The sequence below is a fragment of the Gasterosteus aculeatus genome, chromosome 2, assembly GCF_964276395.1.
Source record: "Gasterosteus aculeatus chromosome 2, fGasAcu3.hap1.1, whole genome shotgun sequence".
In the NCBI taxonomy this organism is placed as follows: Eukaryota; Metazoa; Chordata; class Actinopteri; order Perciformes; family Gasterosteidae; genus Gasterosteus; species Gasterosteus aculeatus.
The window spans coordinates 11,914,589-11,935,706 of NC_135689.1; the positions used below are offsets into that span (position 1 = coordinate 11,914,589).

Sequence of the window (21,118 nt, forward strand, 5' to 3'; positions counted from 1 at the left end):
ACATGGTCATCATGTCTAGTCAGTAGAAAGGACTTTTGTTAGCCCGAAATGTGTTTGTTTTAATGGGTTTTAAATGATTTAATCAGTCAACTATTCATTCCCTCTTAATAAAAGCCGATGGCTACAATGAATAAAACCCGTATAAACGGCTCTTTACTTGGGATTGCTCTGAGCATGAGGCCTCGGGATCAGAGAGCTGCATCAACGAAGACTACAATGTGTGACCCGTAGAAGCTGCATGTTCTGCATGAGTCTGTGGTGAGACGCTCAGATGGATCAAAGCCCTGCAGTTCAGCTGTAGGTCGAGTCGGGGCGCTCTTGCACCGCACACAGCTCCTGCTGTAATGTTCCTGGTGACTGTCTGTGGGCGCAGACGCTTCAAACTACACGATGGGTCCGTTAATAGAAAGCGTGTGAGGATCGCGTCGGCTCGGTTTCTGTCTGACTCTCAGCATTATTCAGGCCGCACGAGCAGAATTCACGCATCCGGCAGTTTGGAGGAGACTACGTTTCCCATCAGCCCCGCGGGGCGCATCGATTTTCATTTTTTCGGTGGCCTTTTTTTTGTTGTTGCAGGTTTGCAGCTGGAGCAGCTGGATGAACCGCGACTGCGCAGCAGCCTTGTATCTCTGAGGGGAACACCTAGTGATTGTTAAACGGACCGAAGACCCGCGCGCTATTTTACATACACGAATTCTAATTGAAAGTGTTTTTCATTTATTCTTTTTCCTATTTGTACCTTGTTGTGGGAGCAGCCTTTAAAGCACAACTTCGGCTGACTGGGAGGGTCATTTCTAAATCTCTGTCCGGACGGAGCGGACTGTAAACTCAGCACATCACACTGTTGGACCGACGAGCCTTCAGTGCCAACGCCTTCCCCCCTCTCTCTCCCCCCTCTCTCCCTCTCTCCCCCCTCTCTCTCTCTCTCTCTCTCTCTCTCTCTCTCTCTCTCTGGGAAACTTCAGCTCGCACTGGACTCCGCTTCTTTCTTTCTTTTCTTTTGTTTTTTTTTAACGACGTTTGCCTTCAACTCATGAGCTGCTGAACAAGCCGAGCCCGAAGAAGAAGCGGACACGGTGAAAATGGGCTGCACGATCAGCGCCGAGGACAAAGCCGCGGTGGAGAGGAGTAAAATGATTGACAAAAACCTGCGGGACGACAGGGAGAAGTCCTCCAGGGAAGTGAAACTCCTTCTGCTTGGTATGAACTGCTTTTTGATACCGGAAAACAAACCAAAACTTTTCTTGACTCCAAACTCTGCTGCTTTAGTTGGTTTAATCCAGCTGTGGCTCATCATGCGTCCACTGAGAGAATTGAGTAAAGCAGATGTTTCCCTGGTAGAAGGGAAAGTACACGTCCTGTGTGCCTCGCAGCTTTGTTGTTGGATTGTTGGAAGGTGCTCACAGGGCGTTTGTTCAGTGGTGTCACTTATCAGAAACCTTCTAACTCACGCAGGCCTGTTTAACATCAGAGTGCAAACTAGACCTTTCAGCTGGGACCGTTTTGAGAAATAAAGGCAACGTGTATTTATTTAATTGTTTCACACCATGTTGGCGCCTGTGCGCAAAGACAACGCTCTCTGAGTCTGAAGCAGCAGAGCTTCAGATCATCACAAGTTAAGTGTGAGAAGGTGGATTATCTAACTCTCTGGTATTTTCTGCGCATACTCCACATGACCATACGGCTTGTGCACAGTTTGAAGGCAGGTGCTGACAAGTCTGAACAGCCTGTTAACGCACAACATGTCAGAAAATGAAAAAAATGGCTTTGCTGAAGCCCAGATTGGTGTCTTCATATTTCTTAATTCACACAAAGAACAGTTTAAAGCTCAAAGTGATTCGGTTATCATCATGTAATAAAACAAGAAGCGCCAAATCCTCACAATAAAGAGGCTGGAACCGGACAAGATGACATTTTGCTAGAAAACTGACTTAAATGATTAACTGTTGTAATAACAGGAGCTAATTCATTTGTTGTTGACTGATAACTGGATCAACGTGGTTCTTTCCCGCACTGATTCAACAGCCTTTGGAAGTAGTTTGCCAGAGATTCATCTCAGCACGGTTACACTTAACTGCAGGTTTTCACACCGAAACAGCTCCCGTCTGTACCGACCTGTGACTACTGTAACGGCAGCAGTTGCCGGTATTTGTTGCCGACATAAACCTGGTGGTTCTGACACCGTGGCCTGCACAGATGTGTCAAAGGGATCAAATCACCTTCTTCTTCCAGCAGCACTTTTATGCTCGCTGCCGTCTGGTGGGGACCTTCAGTCCCGAATCAGTTTTCCATACTTTCTGTCTTTTAGTGTTTGGGCTCTTGACACGAGTCGGTGTCCACCTCTCATCACAGGGTTTCAAACTTTGCGTGGGCGGCATTGCTTGTGCGTATGTGGAGAAACATTTCCGGTGCCTGAACACACCTCATCAGAGGAACTGCCGATGGAGAGACATCGCTGGATGTACGGCAACTATTCTGTTTCGCCTGTTGTGCCACAAGAGCGGTGACGCAAAGAACTCGGCGACGAAACACCCCATGTGGGAAAAGTTCTTTGGAAGTTTACTACTTTGGCGAGCTGACACACAGAAACCGTGCGCGTTTACACAACTAGTGTTACCAACAAAGAATAGATGTGTATTGTGTGTTTTTGGTAAAATGACAAAGACCAACAGGCATTCTTGGTGGATCTACTTTGCATTGGTGCACCTCGCACACAGAGCACAGTTTGTGCGATAACGCTGTGAAAAGCCGGTGAGGTGCAAGCCACTGGAAGTAATGGATTTCAGAGAGCACTGGGGCCACTGGGGCCACTGTTGCGTTTCATGTGAAAGTCCATTCAGATTGAAGTCTGTTTGGCATGTGCAGTCTGCAGCGTACTCACTCAATACCGGACAGTTTAAAACGAGTCCAAAACCACAGGACTCACGTATAACCTGCAGCTACGTGATGCACCCTTAATGTTTTGCACAGTAAATACATGTAGATTCGAGTCCATTGTAATGAAGCAATTGTGATGCAATGCGTTTGGTTGAGACACAGCTCTTTTTGCTCGTGAAATGTTGTGTAAGAAGAGTTGCACATAAAACACTTCACATAAAAAGAGTGATATGTTGTAGAAAGTTCTGTGCTATTGAAATAGTTTTAGGAGATGGGGGACTGACCAGAACCTTTTTAGTATGTGAATCTTTGCTTAGGTGTTTTCATTTTTCCTTTAACTTGATTTCAAATTAACATGTTTCCCCAGAAATGAACCAAGTAAAAGTGCAGAGTATTTGATTATATGGATGTTTATTTTGGCAGATGCAGCGATTACATTAGAAATGAAATAATCACTGCACTCATTCATGCAGGTTTCCACTGATGGCACATGAAGCCCACTGAGTGCCGCATCTCAATAAGCTGCAGCATTTTATTATCAGAAATTTCAGAAAAATGAAGAGCCAGTTTGTAAATCTTATTAAGGTGTAAAATGCTTTGTGCCATTCATTACAGTATCTTTGACAACTAAGACTAACACAATTTTAATGCCTTTCAAATCTCGAAATCCGATAAGTTTATGTGTTTTCCTGCCTGTTTTTTTTTTATAGTGCCGTTATTCTCACGAAGAAATGCAGTTGTCCACTTATTTTTGCTGTGATTTTTATTTCACCTCAATCCGAGAACAAAACCATGCTGAATAATCTGCTTCCTACCAAGTCATAGCCAGCACCCGCAGCCGTGAGGAGAAGTGAATCAAAGTGTTTCCACTGTTTAGTTGATAGAAGGAAGCGTGACTGCGTTGTTTTGTCACGTGGACAAACTCTCAGTGTAATAACACAAGTTAAACCTGAGGTCACATTCATGTGGTTTTTTGGATCTCTTATCTTAACATATTTGATGCGTTTGGTGGTGCAACATAACAATGCAGGATCAAATCTTGTTGTGTGGACACATTCTGACCACAGAGTTGGCGGGGGGGGGTATTTTTCCAGGCGGTGCCCTGCACTCCCTGCCTGTGCTGGAACAAGAGTATTAGGGAAAAAATGAAGAGTTTGGCTGCTGCTCTTTGTACCAAACCACAAAGCTGGAGACCTGACGCTCCGTACCAATGAAAATCGTCTCCCGTTTGACCAGGTCAAGTAATTCATGAAAACCTGCATTTCAGATTCTTGTTGAAAGACCCGTAGCCCCCCCATCCCCCCCCCCCCCCCCCGCGCTGTGTGAGCAGCTTAACCAAAGAATTTGTCGGTTTAATTTTTGTTTGCCATCGGAGCATATTTCTCTCCTGGGAGCCTGCTGGGGGTTGTGAACTGGCAATAGGAGCGTGTCTTTTCACCCTTTAGGGGAACAACAGCATTACGTTAACGTATGTTTTATTTTGAAAACGTACTTGTCCCAGGTTGCTTTAAAGAAGAACCATCCGTCCATATTTCACAATCCAGTTTCTGAAGGATTCTTCCTCTGGCAGTTCTGATAATTATTGCTGTTGTACAAAGTAAAAGGAGGTTTTCGGCCCAGACGTTTATGGAAAGAGGTTCTCGCAGGTTGTGTGAGTTTGGTAATGTTTCATGTGCACACACGTGGCACACAGACAAAGCACCAGGTAACCACAAACACCTGTGTTAAAATCTTAGCTTGACACGGTTATGTTTCTTTTACCATCGGCCTGTTAGTAGGACTATTTCTGCCGCGGCCAATCAACCGCGCTGCCATATTGTCCCGGCAGGGAATATGAGGACTGTTAGCTTAGTTTAGCACTAGAAACGAGGGGGAAAGTCCATACGGGCCAAGGGAACAAAACCTGCAGATCACAGAAAGTTCCTTGTGGCTTTTATGTGCTTTTCCTTTTTGAGGGTTTTAAACCAGAGAAAACAATTTAAGAACGTCACCGTTACCTTTCAAAAACAGAGGGTTTTATAGACAATAGTAATAACTAATTCATGTAGGCGTTGTAGCAGCTGCTAATTGTGGGTTCAGCCATCTCCACAGAAGACTGTGTACGAATTACACATTCAATTAAATGGGGTTCTGTAAAAGGGGAATAGCAGATCTTATCAGTGAAGATAGTATATATTCTTTGCTGGCTGTCAACACTACATGTTATTTTCAATGCAAACAGACTTTTAATCGTATGCGGCGTAGCCTCTCTGCTCTGTAACGCCCGGAGCAGCTGCATGATGTCTGGGATTGTCTCTCCAGTGGAAAAACACGGACTCAGCCAGAAGCATGCTGACTGTTTCCTGTTTGGGCCGATTGTAGTAGAAATACTGTTGAGTTGTGTCAAAATATTCCCCAACATCACTTCGCTGGTCTTCATTCGTCATCAGTTCACAGATGGACGATATTGGGAAAGCGCTCACGTCCCAAAGAAGCTCCTCACAACGCTCACTATTTCCCATCATCCTTTCTGTATTTCTGCACCTGTTAAACACCCGGCCGCAGCACACACGCGCTTCATGATGAGCAGCGAGCGTCTGATTCCTCCCCGTGGCGCTTCACAACCATGTACTGTACTTTCCCTCAGGCCCCACTTAAATCCCCGCCATCAGAATTCAGCACACGGCTGCTTTCTCTTGGGCGTTTTGACACAAACATGCTGCACACTGTGTGAACCATGAATAAATTAGATCAGATGAAATTCCACCCTCACAAAAAAGCTCTTTTGATCTATGTGAGTGTGAATCCGTCAGATATTAAGCAGTGGCTGCTGTCCTCTAACTACTGCGTCTCTTTTTCAGGTGCTGGTGAATCTGGGAAAAGCACGATAGTGAAGCAGATGAAGTAAGTCACAGCTGCCTGATATGACGTTATATCAAACTGATAGAAAGGCCGATGCTATTTTTGAGACAGTGACTCACTCCCGCTTTTAGCCGCAGCCTTGTCTAATAACACGGCGAGAGCTGCGGTCACAAATGGGGCTCATCTTTGGGGAAATACTGTGGGATTGAAGTGGGGCCGTCATTTCACTCAGCTTGTAGGCAGAGTAGGATGCAGCCTTTTGAAATCCATGTGAAACAATGGCCACAGCGGCCTGCTGTAGCCTGGCAGGTCCTGAATAGACTCCCCCAGTTCCCACATTAGGCACGCTGCACGCTCACCAAAGCTCAAATTCCACCACTAATGACAGTGTTGCATGACATTTTTTTCATCCATCCCATCCATTTGTTAAAGCTCTGGACTCTCAAAACCTGAATGTGAACTTATTTCTGTGTCAGAATCATTCATGAAGACGGCTACACAGAAGAGGAGTGCAAGCAGTACAAAGTGGTGGTGTACAGCAACACCATCCAGTCCATCATGGCCGTCATCCGGGCGATGGGACGCTTAAAGATAGATTTTGGGGACGCGGCGCGGACGGTACGTCCACATCCACGCTGCATCGAACGTTTCTCTCAAAGGGGTCACATCCTCATTCGTGTGCTCGTCGTTTTCTCTCCGGCAGGACGATGCCCGCCAGCTGTTCGTGCTAGCGAGCTCGGCAGAGGAAGGAGCGATGTCGGCAGAGCTGACCGGCGTGATCCAGAGGCTTTGGGGCGACGCCGGAGTGCAGGCGTGCTTCGATCGGTCAAGAGAGTATCAGCTCAACGACTCAGCCGCATAGTGAGGACTGCATTCACTTCTCACGTCGCGTAATCACTGAGTGACTCACAGATTCATTCGCTGCGATTTTTCAAGGAAAATTGAGTCTAAGAGATTGACATTTGTCGTTAATCAGTCGGTCTACTGACAGAAAGAACCTCGTCTCTGTTGCGAGGGTTGGCTGGTGAATATCTTTGTTTTTGACAGATTGACATTTGATGACATTACAGATTGCGCCATAATAAATTACAGTTTTTCTTTTTTTCATTACTGGCTGACGTTCGTAGACTAAACAATGAATCGAGAAACATTTTCTGCAGATAAGCTAATAATAAAAAGTCTGTGTTTAGTTCCAATTCTACCTCCAATAAATAAAAAGTGTCCTTTTTCTAACACTGCTCGGCTTATTGACACACTCTGAAAATTCCAGATAAAAACACTGCTATGACTAATTTATAGGGAAGTTTGAAGTTGCGTCATGCATCTTCCTGCTATGAAACTGACAAAAGTCTTGTGATCCTTCTCCACTCGCTTGAGTGAGTTTTCCTCCTTCATGTTGGTAACATTTTCAGGGTGGTAGAAACAGGGGCAAGATTCGTCTTGTTCCTCATGGTCTTGTGTCAGCTTGTTGTACAACTGTATGCATTCCTGACAAAAAGGAATAACACGAGGGAGAAACTGACAAAGGAAAAAGCCTTCTGTCAATTTCCACCTGTGAAATGCGTTCACATTATTATAATAGTCAACCAGACGATTATGTGATGAAGTTCAGGGGAAAATGACAACACGTTGGTTTGAGCTAAATATAGTCCAGTCATGCCGACGTGGATGAAGTAGGGTTTGTTTCTGTAGCGTTTATATCACACTCTCCCTGAAAGAAAGTAGCTCAAGGACGCTTCCTTTGTTTTGAAAACATCCAAGCTGTTTTGGTGCACTTCATCCGCACTGCGAGACGAGAGGAACCAGTGGAGTTAGTCTGTTTTTACTCAGCCCACAAGGAACCGGTGTTTATCGTGCACCAAAATATAAGCCCATATTTAGTATGATTCTGTGCAGTGCTTGGAGGTCTGCAGAGCAAATACCCCTCCAGACATAAGTGTCTGAAATCTTTTTTTTTCTTTCTCATTATGTCGTCTTTTTATCAATTCAGAATACTTATATCATGATTTTCTGTATTTCGGATGCACACATCGGGGTAATGCAGCCTACATGTGTATACTTTCTCTCCCGGTCCCTCAGCTACCTGAACGACTTGGACAGGATCTGTCAGCCGAGCTACGTCCCGACTCAGCAGGATGTGCTACGCACGCGTGTGAAAACCACTGGCATCGTGGAAACTCACTTCACCTTCAAAGATCTCTATTTCAAGTTAGTACGGCTGTAATTGATCTGTTCATGGATGGAAATCGCCCCTGGTTGGCTGCGTGGGCCATAGAAGTAACTTTTGAAGGTTTAAAGGCAGAGCTGGTTTAGCGTGTGGGTCAGTATTTAAATATGTGCGTTTGCCAGCCCCCCGCAGAGGGATCAATACTTCCAATGGAAGATGTATTTAATTTTTGATTTTTGATTTTTCTCCATTCTTTGCTTAGTTTAATAATATTTTCTTAGACATATTGGTTTGTTTTTTGTCTTAGTAATGTACTATTTGGGACGGGGGGCCGCGATAAAGAAACGCTTGTAGTGACACCATGAAGCCTTTTATTTTATCATCATTATCTGATTCATCGCCATGTGAAAATTTAAAAACGTTTCATGAAAGTAACAACCTTTTTTGTTGATTTTTTTTTTCTTTAATCTCAGAGGATTCGGCTGGTTATTTGTTTTTAGAAGCTGCATATCGATGTTCTGACATTGCAGCCTGTTTCATAAGTCTTTTTAACTAATGCTGCTGTGAGGCATTCAGCCGTTTGTGACCCACTTCTAAAGCAGTAAATGTGATTACATTTCCTTCATTCCTTTTACATTATATTATCATCTTTCTCTTGTACTTATAAATATTGGTGAATCATTTACGGTAATAGCCTCCCCGCCCTTCTGTAGGAGCTGCAGATGAGCACTCACTGAATTGGGCTCGTCTGTTATCAGCTCAGTGCAGATTCACTTTGCCGCTGACGGACTCAGGGGGAGACACACACGCACACGTGTGTGTGTGTTTCTGCTATTGACTCGGGATTTACACTCGTCCTCATACATCACAGGGATTAAATGTAAATTACAATTAAAATGAGCCCATTCACTCTACATGTATTAATGTCTCCAGGATGTTCGATGTCGGGGGTCAGCGCTCCGAGAGGAAGAAGTGGATCCATTGTTTTGAGGGAGTCACATCAATCATTTTTTGCGTAGCGCTCAGTGACTATGACCTTGTGTTGGCTGAGGATGAGGAGATGGTAAGTTACTGATAACACTGATGATGGCCTGTGTTCTATTCACATCTATCCTCATTAAGTCATCACAGGGGCACATCTCTTACTGAGATTAAGTGCTGGCAAAGACAGACCGTGTCCATTAGGATTCAGTCATTAACAGCCTTGTAAAATATCTTTTTATTAGTCTGTACAGTTTACGATGCTCTTGGTACAAGTGCTGTTGAAATTGGAGGAGACACCAGGCAGAACCGAAGTTAACCAACACTTGGAAAGCAAAGCGGCTGGATGAAATTAAACTGTCATTCATGTTATTATTTACACCATTGTCAAAATGTCTCGCCTGTGAAAAGGGGCTATTGTGAGTATCTTCTCTTTCCTCAGAACCGGATGCATGAGAGCATGAAGCTCTTTGACTCCATCTGCAACAACAAGTGGTTCACGCTCACGTCCATCATCCTCTTCCTCAACAAGAAGGACTTGTTTGAAGAGAAGATCGGCAGGAGTCCGCTCACCATCTGCTACCCCCAATACCCCGGTGAGACGATCCACCACATTAGCATTGATGACGTTTGAACTTTAGTCATATGCGATCAGACACTCTCCTTATACATCTGATGAATGGAAGCGTTCCTGGAATCCTCGATAGGATCTCATTCTGTTAGAGGAGACCTCTAACTCAAAGTGAGCATCACATAACTTGAGGTGTTTCTACACAGAATCTAAATGTCGTTGCAGAACAAAATGGTCATCAATAATTAGGTGCCGCCTGTTTACATTTCAAAAGTTCTCTTGGTGAATCTCTACACTTTTAATTGAAAAAAGTGGAAAAACTGGTCACAGGTTTATGGCACCGTGCTTTTGCTTTCATGTCCACAGTGACACTGTTTCATATTGGAATGTTCCACGTCAATTCTGAGCAACTTCTTATAAACAATCTCTTTAACCGCAGGTGGGAACTCATACGACGAGACCTCCGGTTACATCCAGTACCAGTTTGAGGATTTAAACAAGCGAAAGGACACCAAGGAGATCTACACCCACTTCACTTGTGCCACAGACACCAAGAACGTGCAGTTTGTGTTTGACGCTGTCACCGATGTCATCATCAAGATCAACCTGCGGGAGATCGGGCTCTACTGAAGCTCGAGGCCGTGCAGGTCAGTACTCAATGTGGCATCGTGGGGTTGTTGACCAAGCCGGCACGTTTTGTTCTATGATATAAAATGTTAATAAATATACCTCCCCTGAATTATGAAGCTTTTAAAAGGCTTCACAATGGTGGTTGTTAACAAGTGGTTGGATAATACAACACATCATAATGTTTTTATGTTCCATACCGATATTTTTCCCTTTTACTTTGCAGGTGTCGGGAGCAGAATCTGGACTTGTGTGTCTTTTTTGCAGTGGGCAAGTAGGTGTTACTTAAGGACTGAGCTGAACGCCGCACCTGAATGCAGACTTGATTCTACAATTATTGTCTCAATAGATGTCACCACGCAGAGCACACAGGGGGAAAGTGATAATTGGGGGACGGTTGTGAAACAGTATCCGGTGTCGTATTTAAGACCATTCCATCAGGAGGGGGGGAGGTGGGGGGGGGGCTCTGATATCTTTGACATATTTGTAGTTTTTCTGTCATATGTACAAAGACCAAAAGAGAGCCCGTGTATCAAATCCATTACTGCATTTCACAGTTACAGCTCATATGTAAATTCTGTTCCCAATGTTTTCTGTTGAATCTTATCCTAACTTTAGTCTATATTACAATGTTTCTATTGAATATTTGTTGTATTTCCCCATTTTTGAGTTGCAGTTATTCAGTATTTCTAGTTTTGGATGTGTGAACGCATTGCAATAATAATAAAGAGGATAGTTTTTTTCGTGTGCAGGTTTCGATGTAACATAACTAATTGGGTCTGGGATTAGTTAACAGGAGTACAACGAGCTCAGTGGCAACAACACTGTCTACATAGTCAGGTATTAACTACACAACATTGTATTGACTATTGAATATTTTTATACAAGGGACACATCACTGCAACTCTGTTATTCTTTCCATAGGAGTTTGAGTGTGACTAATAATATTCACTCAGTGGAGGTCAATATAGAATATCCTTTTTTTCAAGGTATTTTTTAATCCTATGGATATCCGTGAAGATGTATATAAACATATTAAACATAAACAGTTTGAAATATCCCTGTGCTGTATTGGCTTTCTTTTGCTCCAGCAAAGTCCGTTGCTGATATACAGTGATAAATATCAGGTCTGCCACTTTCTACAAACGACAAATAGCAGAAAACTTTCCCAAAAACGTGAAGTCTAAATTTCTGTACTCTGTTGCAGTTGTATTTGGTACGTTTTAACATCATTAAATGGTCACACAGTTGACCTTCTATTTTCAAGACGAATACACAATCTTACTCCAAGCAACACAAAGCAGAGGATCTGCACTGGTCCCCATTAACGGATGGCTCCTCTCACCTGAACCCTGCTGGGAAGGAGGTCATGCAAACTGAAAACACTATTTTTAGACTTGAGGCACATCTGTATATTCTAGCTCGGTTTGTTCCAGCGGCTGCACACGCCACAGCTCTCCATCATGTCCTCACCGTCCTACCATGTATGATGTCACTGTAGCATGACACGTGTCCTGTGTTTCGTTTTCTCAACAAGTACCGTTACTTTGTACTCAAGCATTCTGGATGGCCTCGACCTCGTCTCACTCAAAGGCCATTCGTTATACTCAAGACGTACATCTTACAAAACAAGTTGTGTACACATGTTCGTACTGTGACTGTAGTTCTGAGCAAATGTTACTCTGCTCTCGAACGGTTCTCAGCTATTTGTGGCCGCAGAAGAATGTACGCACGATTAAATCAAAATAAACTACAGGAGCATTTTTTTAGGAGCAACAAAAAACAACAATATTCTAGTTTTATAGTTTGAAGAATAAACATAGGAGAAATTCCTTATTGTTTTTGGTTTTCATGGGATTTGATGAGAATAACAAACATGTAGAATGTCAGCAGACTTTTTATCCCTTTTCTTGGGCGGTTGTTTGCGTTTTGAAATGTAACATGTCCATGTCTCCCCTGCAAGGGCAATACTGAAGGAATTACTCATAATCCGGTAGATAGATCTGAGTTCTGAGTATGCCCACTGGAGGTTGGATGAAAATACAAAAACTCATTACATGTAGAAGCATGACTGGTCACTCAAATGAAGATGGTTCAGCTCGTCAGCTCCACACACTCTCAAACTCTCAGCTTTGTCTTGGCTTGAGGTCAAATTTCATGTCCTAGAACAACGGTCCGGTAAATTTCACTTTGCAGATTAATTCCGCTTTAATTTGTTTGTCTTTCTCAATAGGTTTATTGTTAGTGAACTTCCGTGTTCTGCCATTTCCCGTCCGACCAGAACAGGGAATTGGCACTGCAGACGCAACCAGCCTGGAGATTCCTTCAGTGTTGACAGCCGTGTTTCTCTGATTCCATTTACATGTTATTCAGTGACTGACAGTTTGAAAGAAACAGAGACACATGCGATGTTAATGCATATTTATTTCGTGCCTCTACATTTCATAAGAAAGGACAAACTCAGTAGATTTTCATTCCCTTTTCACAACAAAGCATCGTCCCGCTAGTGTTTCCCTCTCATAAAGATTTATCTTTCAAAATATATTGAATTACCTACTCTTATGTACAAAGTTTCTCTACCGTGTTTGACCTTCTGAAATTTATTCAACACATTAACTTTCTTAAAGGAATTGAACACATTACCACTATTTAGATTAGATACATGTACAATTTTGTTTGTCATCTGGATACATACGGCAGCACTGGAAATATCTGAGATATTTACTCAGCAGGTGTTTACAGTTTAAATATCAAGACCACAGAGACTACTGCACTCAAAAACATAAAACAAGGTTGGAATGTTGCTATTCAAAAGATTAATATTTCCCTCCCTGTTTTATTGTTTTATTTATTTTTAACAGAGATTGGTCTTATTATAAAGTCAATTAACAACACAGTAGCGTTAGTCGAAAGCAAGCGACGAGGATCGGATGAGCAACTACAGCAGCTACTCCTCACACCTTTTGGTGTGAGACAAATACTGTACTTTAGAAAACCTTGTAGAAAGCTGACCACAGCAACAATACGGTGACTCTGTGATTCTTTCAACCCAGCTGAGTGTGTGTTGTGTCGCAGGGATGTAATATCGGAGGTGGTGATGCGCTTGGAGCGGTACAGGGCCAGGACTTGGCTCGACGGGAACACAACAAAAAGGATCTTCTGTGCTCCAGCAGTACACTTCTCAGTTAATGCCAATAAAGTGACGGGTTACGGTAGGAAAGGAAGTCCTGCGAAGGAGAGAAAAACAAAAAACAAATGAATCGTACATGTAGAGAGCACCTTAAATGATTTATAGAATCTGTTGCTTCTGTCTTGTAGAGGTTTGCATTTTGCTCCTTTCAAAGCTACACAATTGTGTTGGTTTGTGGTCAGTTGCTTGGCAACTCTGGATTGTCCGACATGATTAGGTGTATGGGAGTTAAATGGGAGTTTCTGGGGTCTGCCTCATCTGGACCCGATTAGTCTGTATCTGGTCCCGGGGAGGGATGTCACGTGGTCACGGCGCACCTCTTTTCAACCCGGAGCTCCTTAGAAGAGGCCGCAACTCTTAAGGTTTTCTTTGATGATGATGTCTGTCACGGCGTTAAACACAATCTCAACGTTCCTTGTGTCGGTGGCACAGGTCAGGTGGCAGTAGATTTCTTTCACGCCCTTCTTCATATTCAGTTCCAGGAACTGCGACTTGATGTAGTTGCTGGCGTCTTCGTATGAGTTGCAGCCTAAAGAGAAACGGAGGGTGTTGACCGGGGAGCGAACTTATGAGAATGAGACAAATCTTTCTGCTAACAAGAACAAAAGTACTCTGTTGATACTTCGGATCAAGCACTCTACATCTCTGTGTGGGTCAGCTGACATGCGTTTGATATAACTGCTTACATCACTGCTCACTGCTTACATGTTTGCACTTATAATCTCAAGATGCCTTACTTGATCAATTTAGTCTTCTCTTATGGTTTGCTCATCACACATCCTCCTGAAAGCTGAAGGACTCTGTCTTACCATCATAGTCTGGGAAGCAGATACTCAGATGGACTTTCTTGATCTTTTCTTCAAAGAGATCCTTCTTGTTGAGAAAAAGCACGATGGAGGTCAACGCGAAGAATCTGTGGTTGCAGATACTGTTGAAGAGATGCAGCGACTCGTGCATGCGGTTCTGCAAAGATGAGAGACAACCAGGTTTGAGTTCACCAGCTCACGTGTCTGCCGTCTCGCGCTCTGCAGGCCTCAACTCACCACTTCATCGTCCTCCACCAGCACCATGTCGTATGCACTGAGAGCTCCGCAAAAGATGATGCAGGTCACGCCCTCAAAGCAATGGATCCACTTCTTTCTCTCTGACCTCTGGCCCCCCACATCGAACATCCTGTTCACCACACGGGAAGTCAGTCCCGGATACCTCGCTGCGTTCAGCCTCTTCGCTGAGCGAGGGCCGTGTGTTGTGACTCACCTGAAGTACAACTCTTTGCAGGAAAACTGTTCTTCAATGATTCCGGTTGTTTTGACTCGAGATCGCAGCACGTCCTGCTCGGTGGGGAGGTATTCTGACTTGCTGATTCGGTCCATTTCGTTGAGGTAGCTGATGATGGCAGAAAAAAAAAAACGTGCAACAGTCAGGCCTCAGATGTGAAATCACCCGTTATCTATCAATGCTAAACCCGCTGCACCTTTAGTTTTGCATGTAACCCCTTTACTGTACTAATCCCCGTAGTAGACATGAACCCACTAGCCAGCAGAGTCGTTCAGTTGGAACTCAGCAGCTCTGTCGAAGGCGGCCTGCAAGCCAGTGTCTTTCCACAGCTTCATGATGACATCAGCCAGCTCGGCAGGCATTGTTCCTTCTTCAATGGAGTCCGACAAATTCTGCAGCTTCTGTGCATTCTCCTGTGGTTTTCATGCACACAGAAAGATCCACTAGCACCGGCACAGTACTTTTAACTTCTTCATTGTACGATTCTATGTCAGTGAAAATGAAATATCTGCAAGTTAATCAGGTGTACGTCTTGTGTCGTGTGAGACCTGTGAAGCTGTCGAGCCAAAATCGATGGCCAGCATCTCCATGCCTCTGACGATGGCCAGAACAGACTGCAGGATGTTGCCGTAGATGATCGCTCTGAACTCCAATTGTTCCTCTCTTGTATAACCACCTTGATGGAGAATCCTGCAACATGGATGACAGTGTGTCGTACCAGAGGCCAACATTTGTAAAAACGTAACCTCTGCTAGGCTGAGCTGATTGGTCATTTAGTCCCTGTTATATTTAGGAAATGTGATGACCTACAACATGACATCCCCTGGAGCTTGTACTCACAGCGCCACCCTGTGGTGTGTTTCTGACCTCGCTCAGCTCTCATGGCCAGAGTGAAACTGACAGCACAACACAAGTGCTGACAAATCAGAGTAAGCGGATGTTTGCTCTATTGACCTTTTGTTTAAAGGCCTCGCCGCAAGTATAAGAGTCAGAGATGAGGGAGCTTTTCCCTGCTGGCTTTATGCCTGACTGATGAGAATGAAAGCACTGGAAACGTTTGCTACTGACATGGTGGGGAGTACACTAGTTATAAATTGCATGCATTTTTTTAATACTTACTTCATTTGTTTTACAATGGTGCTTTTGCCTGACTCACCAGCACCTGTAAGAGAATAAAAAGATTAGCAACAACACACATAACTGCTGTGTTTATGGTTGACTTGCCATTGAGTCAAACCCCACTGTAAGATGTAAACGGTAGTGAATGTGCTTTGATTATACAAGCAATTAAAGAATTGGTCTGGCCAGAATAGAGAAAAATGCTGTGACTTTGACAGAAAGGGCCATTTATCTGTTCTTCAGAACGTTTGCAGATGTCGGCTTTCACCTCACGGTACAAAAACTCAATTACATTCAGCTTGTATATGTGAAAACTGACTCTTTCCATTTTGAATAGATTTACAAAGTAAGCAACAAGTAAGTCCCCCTGTACACACATAGATGTGCGTCAGCATTTCACGGTTATTCAAAAGCAGAGTTTTACATGTAACTGACTTTGTTTTACAAAGTCTTTCTATTGTCTGAGCCAAATTACATTACATTACATGTCATTTTTTACATTTACAATTACATATTTTGTGTTGAGTGTAAAATAATAATGTAGATCTCATGTCTCATGTAACAGAATCATCCACAGTTGAGAAAAATCTAATCTAAGGTGATGAAAGCAAGACGAGACAATGTTGTTGGAGCCCGTGTAGAGGACAGATGGTTTATGGGTGTGATAACCACTCATTGTCTGAACTGGTCTTTGAAACTACAGTGACCATGAGGTTGTGTCAAGTGATCTGGCTGCGGTTTCATGTGATGCCTTTAGAGACTAGCAAAAAGATCCCTTATTGAGAACAACATAATATCCTAGAACCAACGAGGCGTTTACCTGTATTGTCTTGCTAAGGTATAATGTAGTGTAAAATGGTCAACAGGTTATCAGAAGGCTTATTCCGTTGCAAATTCCTCTAAGCTCAGTGGGTTGGCAGACGTCTCCAAATTTAAGTAAATCCCACTGGCGCAGAATGAGGCCGTGCAGACAGGACAAGAGACATGCAGTGAAAATGTAACTTGTGCATCCATTGAACATTGATGGACAATGTGAACTGCGCAGTTATGCACAATTTAAGGACCGGTTGCTTGTGCTAGCTCAAGATTGCAAATCCCTTAGCAACCCAAAGCGTCTCCCTGCTTTACCCCACAACCGTCATAGTGTCACCTTTACTACCTGAAGATCAGCTAGTAAAGGTGACACTATTACGGTATTAGACTGGCGATTTAACTAAGAGCGCGTTATCCTCTCGGAGTCATTGTTTCACCTTGTGTTCTTTAGCCAATGTGTCTTTAGGCTTTGCAGGGACTAAGTCTGGGATTTAGTTAATTAACTCTATGAACGGGTGCAGATTTTTTAGATTCAATAGAGTACCAGAGCTTTGCTTTAGAAGCTACACAGTACTTCACTACATTCAGATTTCTATGTTCTTGATGGCGTTCTTAGCAAAAGCTATTGTTTTGTACCCTAAATATTCTAGTTAATTGAGAGATCTTCACCAATAATTATGTCTATGCTCAGCGCACCGTCACATTCAGATAAAGGGTCTTCGAAAAGTGTGACACAGCGACTACTCTCTGAGAGACTAATGCAATGTTGTGAAAAATGTTCTACTTTTTCTGTAGTACATTTTTTTTTTTATCCATGTGTTTTCCACACTGCCGGTTGAGGATCAACAAAGACTTCACCAAGTGGATCTGCACTAAACCAGTTAGCTAATCGGCTTGACATATCACAGCTGGCCGGTGACTCATTTAGACCAAAGGCTAGGATTGTTTTAAGCGCCAATGTCCTGATAGTTATTCCTCATTTGTAGATACTAGGATAAAAAAAATCCAAAAGTCCATTTCACTCCTTTGCTTTTTTATTGAATGTATTAGTTAAATATCAAAAAGGTCAAACAAAGATCTTCAGATTCTTTAAAAAAAAAACACCATAGTGGTAAAGACACAACTCTCAAGTATCTGCAGTATTTATATTCTAAATGTAAGTCAACGTTAGAGTCTTTTACCGACGTGAAATCTGTAGTACACCAAAAAAAGTGCTGCAGTGAGTTCCGTCTCAGATCTTTGTGTTAGCTGATCAACCTGCAAACATCTCTCTCGTACGTCCCTCGACTTCTCTTCCACTAATTCCAAGTGAGTGTTGCAAAGGGTTTAAAAATTTTAATAAACTAATGAGTTTAATCCAGAAACAAATCCTCTGAGTATACCATGTACCTCACATCTAACTGAGCAGTGAACAGCTGTCTCAGAGACGTTTAGTGCGCCTCACATGGCTCAAATCAAAGATTAGAAAAACATACAGCAAATGAGCCATTTGACTTACTACTGAATTAGCTCGTGAATATATTATCATGAATTGGACCTGTAACATTAAGTAAATCATCTATCCTGAAACTTTTCCCAGACCTTAATCATGATTAGTACTGACTGAACAGGTCAGGGATGGCCTGTATTTAAAAAGCAGTTACACCTGCTGATGGTTGGCTGACTGCAGCACTACTGTTTTACTTTGCAGACGGGACATTTTTTTCAAGCCGAGAAAGAAAGTACAAATTTAGAATTAGTTAAGTGCTGAATTTTTTAAAAAGCAAAGCATCCAGTCTGATCCCTTTGCAGAACCCAGTCTGGGACAAAAAGGAAAACTCGCAACAAGACTATTCATGAGTCCACTTACCAAGCAGTAACAGCTTGACTGTTTTAGAGTCCTTATCGGCATCTTCTTGAAGTTGTTTTTCCAACTCCTTGGACTTTTTGTCCTCGGCACTTGCTCCCGCACCCATGCTTTCTTCCTCCTCAAACTCAAGATCCTCAAGGTAGGAAATTTTGACGGTTCACTGTGAGCTGGGGAGCAGAGAATCTGGTTGCAACACTAATCGTGCTGAAAGGCGATTTCCGAGCGGATGCAGGATTGAGAGGGAGGTGCCTGAGCTTTCCCAGCTTTGTTGGACTCTTTCGATTAGGTGATCAGTGAGACTCTCTCAAGGTTCAACTCATTTCAGAGGCTCTCTCCGGCAGAGATCCTCCCTTTAATTCCCTCTGCTTAAACCCCTGACTTAGAAGATGCCTCTTCCTGATTGGCCAGTCAATCCAATTATCATAATAGCATGGCAATAGTGAATGATAAATGATGCAAAGAAAAAGTTGAAAATAAACCCCCTCAAATACTCAGGTTTAGTGAGTCATTGATCTCCTCAGTCATTGATTTGATTTGTCCATATGCAAAATGTTTGTAACCATCACAGCGTCTATGGTGTGTGTGTAAGTGTGTATACATGCAGAGTATATGCAGTACACTATATACTAAAGACACATTAGTCATCCTAGAGCTTCCTGCATACATTTTGAAAACATTTAGACCTGCAAAGGTCTGGATTGGCAACGAGGCATCCGTTTATATAAATGTGTGGCTTGCAGTCAGCGTCTATACGTTTGATCCATGCAGTACTTCCTGTCAGATCCTTGACTTCAGTGTCAGTCACGTGGACGAAGCCGGTAGGCATTAACCTCTCCTAAACTTCTTATAGTTAAGACCTTTAAATCCCAGGTGGTGTGGTGCCTGCTAAATAAAGCAACTGACACTGCTCTTTGCTGTTTAGTGTGGTCTGAGCATAACATGACCTACATGTAAAAGTTACGTCCAACATATCTGGAACTATCTAAAAAATGTTCCCGTTTTCCTTCAGAAAGGAGACGGTAGTCAGGATTCTATGTGTGCTGAGCGCTTGGTTGCAGGATTGGAGCAGTTGATCTATGATGCTTACTGATGGCTGGAAGTCAGTGGGCCTTCATTGCGTCCTCCCCTGCATGTTTGAGGACTTACTTTGAGATAAGCCATTGCTGCATATTATCCCCCCAAAAAAGCACCTTGGAAATCAGCTAAACGCATCTTACGGGTGGAATCGTTTTTGACCTTTTAAAACATGTGTGTGTGTGTCAGACGCGAGCATCACGGTTCATAGTAGAGACAGTACAGTAAAGACTGCCGGTGGAGTTCTGGATGGATGCCGGATTCCTGTCCTTTTGTGAACGTTGCACATATTGTTCCCACGGCTCTTTAACTTTCTCTTTAGGTTTATTGTAGGAGGAGCTGGTCCAAGAGGAGTGGGATCAAACGGTACGGGTACCAGTTCTGTGAGGTCAGGGTCAAACAGGCTCAGCGGGGAGCTAAACGATCGACAGACTGGGATCAAACCCAATTTAGACTGAGTGTGAACGAAGGTGAAAGGCGAAACGATGATTACATCAAGTCCCAAAGTGGCTTCTTGTTGTTCTTGTTTTTAAGGAAGTCCAACATTACAGGCATTTGTATACTAGTTCATCATTTTAGTCAAATTTGAATTGCTCCACAGAAAACCACTCCATTGATTACCACTACTGTTTAGGTGCAGATATTTCACATCAATGCATCAAAAAAATAGACTTTTCCCTTTGCTTTACCCTTTCACACGGCCTCACTTGCACCAATGTCGGAGTCCCGTTCTGTGCTGAGATACTGGGCATTAGACTCACGTCACTCTGCCTAAGCATGTGCTGCTAATGAACTGGGCCATGGTGTTTTGGGTCTAAACCCCTGAATGCTTCCAAGCAGGCTAAACACAGTGGCACATCTAGAGATGGTGGCCAATCCCATTAGCAGGTGGATGGCCTCGCCCTGCTTTGTGCTCAGCGCCTGCGTCTCTTATCTGTTGACGAGATTACACACAGGGCCACAGATCAACGAGGGAGGCGGGGGCTTAACACACAGACTTTTTTGGTGGAGGGTGCAGGGAAACTGAAATGTGTAGGATTTGTGTTTTTTTTACAGCAAAGTGCAGAGAGAATGGATACCGATCCTCCGTTTATTCGATTATATCGAAGTAGGTCAAGCTCGAGGCTAACTGAGGCTTCATCTATAATGTCAAACACAAGCACTCTGGTGATCACATTTACCATTGAATGCATCTTCAAATATCTCAAATTACATCTATAAATACACAAGAAATAATTCTAATTATGTTGTTTTAATCTGGATCTTCACTGGGGTTGAACTGTAGAGCCTCTTAGAGGGAATATGTGCTGATAAATAGGCAGATATGTTGGTAATCAAAGAGCTCTGGACTCAGTAATATTCCCCTGTAGAAATCCAATAATTACTCTGTCAGCATCCAACTCAACATAAAGTGAACTTGTGTTTGATATATAAAGGTGGACCCTTTTTACTTTTCCTCTGTGTGACGCGTGGGGACGTTTTTGTAATTCCTGAGTAGACTCAATTACAGGAGATCATGTCCCACCGATGAGCTAATGTGGTTTTACTCGACATGCTTTTCATCAAGTTTCCCAAATAAGTGAGTGCGTTCCTCTTGGTGACGGATGGGGGAAGCTTGGCGACCTCAAACTGTAGCACGATGTTGGGATACTTAATCCTCTTACACAAAACATTGTGTAAATCCTTCTTGTCGCTAACGTGAACTCTGAATATAAAGGGTGACACTAAATG

The 21,118-nt window shown here is 43.2% G+C and overlaps 2 protein-coding genes across 2 annotated transcripts; one reads left to right on the top strand and one right to left on the bottom strand.

Annotated features, from left to right (window-relative positions):
- Window positions 1-327: 327 nt before the first annotated feature.
- gnai3 (guanine nucleotide binding protein (G protein), alpha inhibiting activity polypeptide 3) lies at window positions 328-11,122 on the top strand. The gene is made up of 9 exons (XM_040193835.2): window positions 328-1,200; window positions 5,718-5,760; window positions 6,195-6,336; window positions 6,422-6,579; window positions 7,798-7,926; window positions 8,819-8,948; window positions 9,309-9,462; window positions 9,877-10,084; window positions 10,291-11,122. The coding sequence occupies exons 1-8, from the start codon at window positions 1,083-1,085 to the stop codon at window positions 10,065-10,067; spliced, it is 1,065 nt and encodes a 354-aa protein (XP_040049769.1). The 5' UTR covers window positions 328-1,082; the 3' UTR covers window positions 10,068-10,084; window positions 10,291-11,122.
- Window positions 11,123-12,470: 1,348 nt separating this feature from the next.
- Window positions 12,471-19,055, bottom strand: gnat2 (guanine nucleotide binding protein (G protein), alpha transducing activity polypeptide 2). The gene is made up of 9 exons (XM_040193650.2): window positions 18,314-19,055; window positions 15,652-15,694; window positions 15,081-15,222; window positions 14,788-14,945; window positions 14,512-14,640; window positions 14,298-14,427; window positions 14,064-14,217; window positions 13,572-13,783; window positions 12,471-13,291 (listed from the first exon to the last, which is right to left on the bottom strand). The coding sequence occupies exons 1-8, from the start codon at window positions 18,417-18,419 to the stop codon at window positions 13,593-13,595; spliced, it is 1,053 nt and encodes a 350-aa protein (XP_040049584.2). The 5' UTR covers window positions 18,420-19,055; the 3' UTR covers window positions 12,471-13,291; window positions 13,572-13,592.
- Between the last annotated feature and the right edge of the window lie 2,063 nt (window positions 19,056-21,118).

Excerpts from the sequence above, each read along its gene's own strand:
- gnai3 (XM_040193835.2), top strand. The coding sequence starts at position 1,083 with ATGGGCTGCACGATCAGCGCCGAGGACAAAGCCGCGGTGGAGAGGAGT. Across the intron at positions 7,927-8,818 it reads TTCAAAGATCTCTATTTCAA|GATGTTCGATGTCGGGGGTC; the intron begins GTTAGTACGGCT and ends TAATGTCTCCAG. Across the intron at positions 9,463-9,876 it reads CTGCTACCCCCAATACCCCG|GTGGGAACTCATACGACGAG; the intron begins GTGAGACGATCC and ends CTTTAACCGCAG.
- gnat2 (XM_040193650.2), bottom strand. The coding sequence starts at position 18,419 with ATGGGTGCGGGAGCAAGTGCCGAGGACAAAAAGTCCAAGGAGTTGGAA. Across the intron at positions 14,218-14,297 it reads TGGTGGAGGACGATGAAGTG|AACCGCATGCACGAGTCGCT; the intron begins GTGAGTTGAGGC and ends TCATCTTTGCAG. Across the intron at positions 13,784-14,063 it reads CTGCTTCCCAGACTATGATG|GCTGCAACTCATACGAAGAC; the intron begins GTAAGACAGAGT and ends GTTTCTCTTTAG.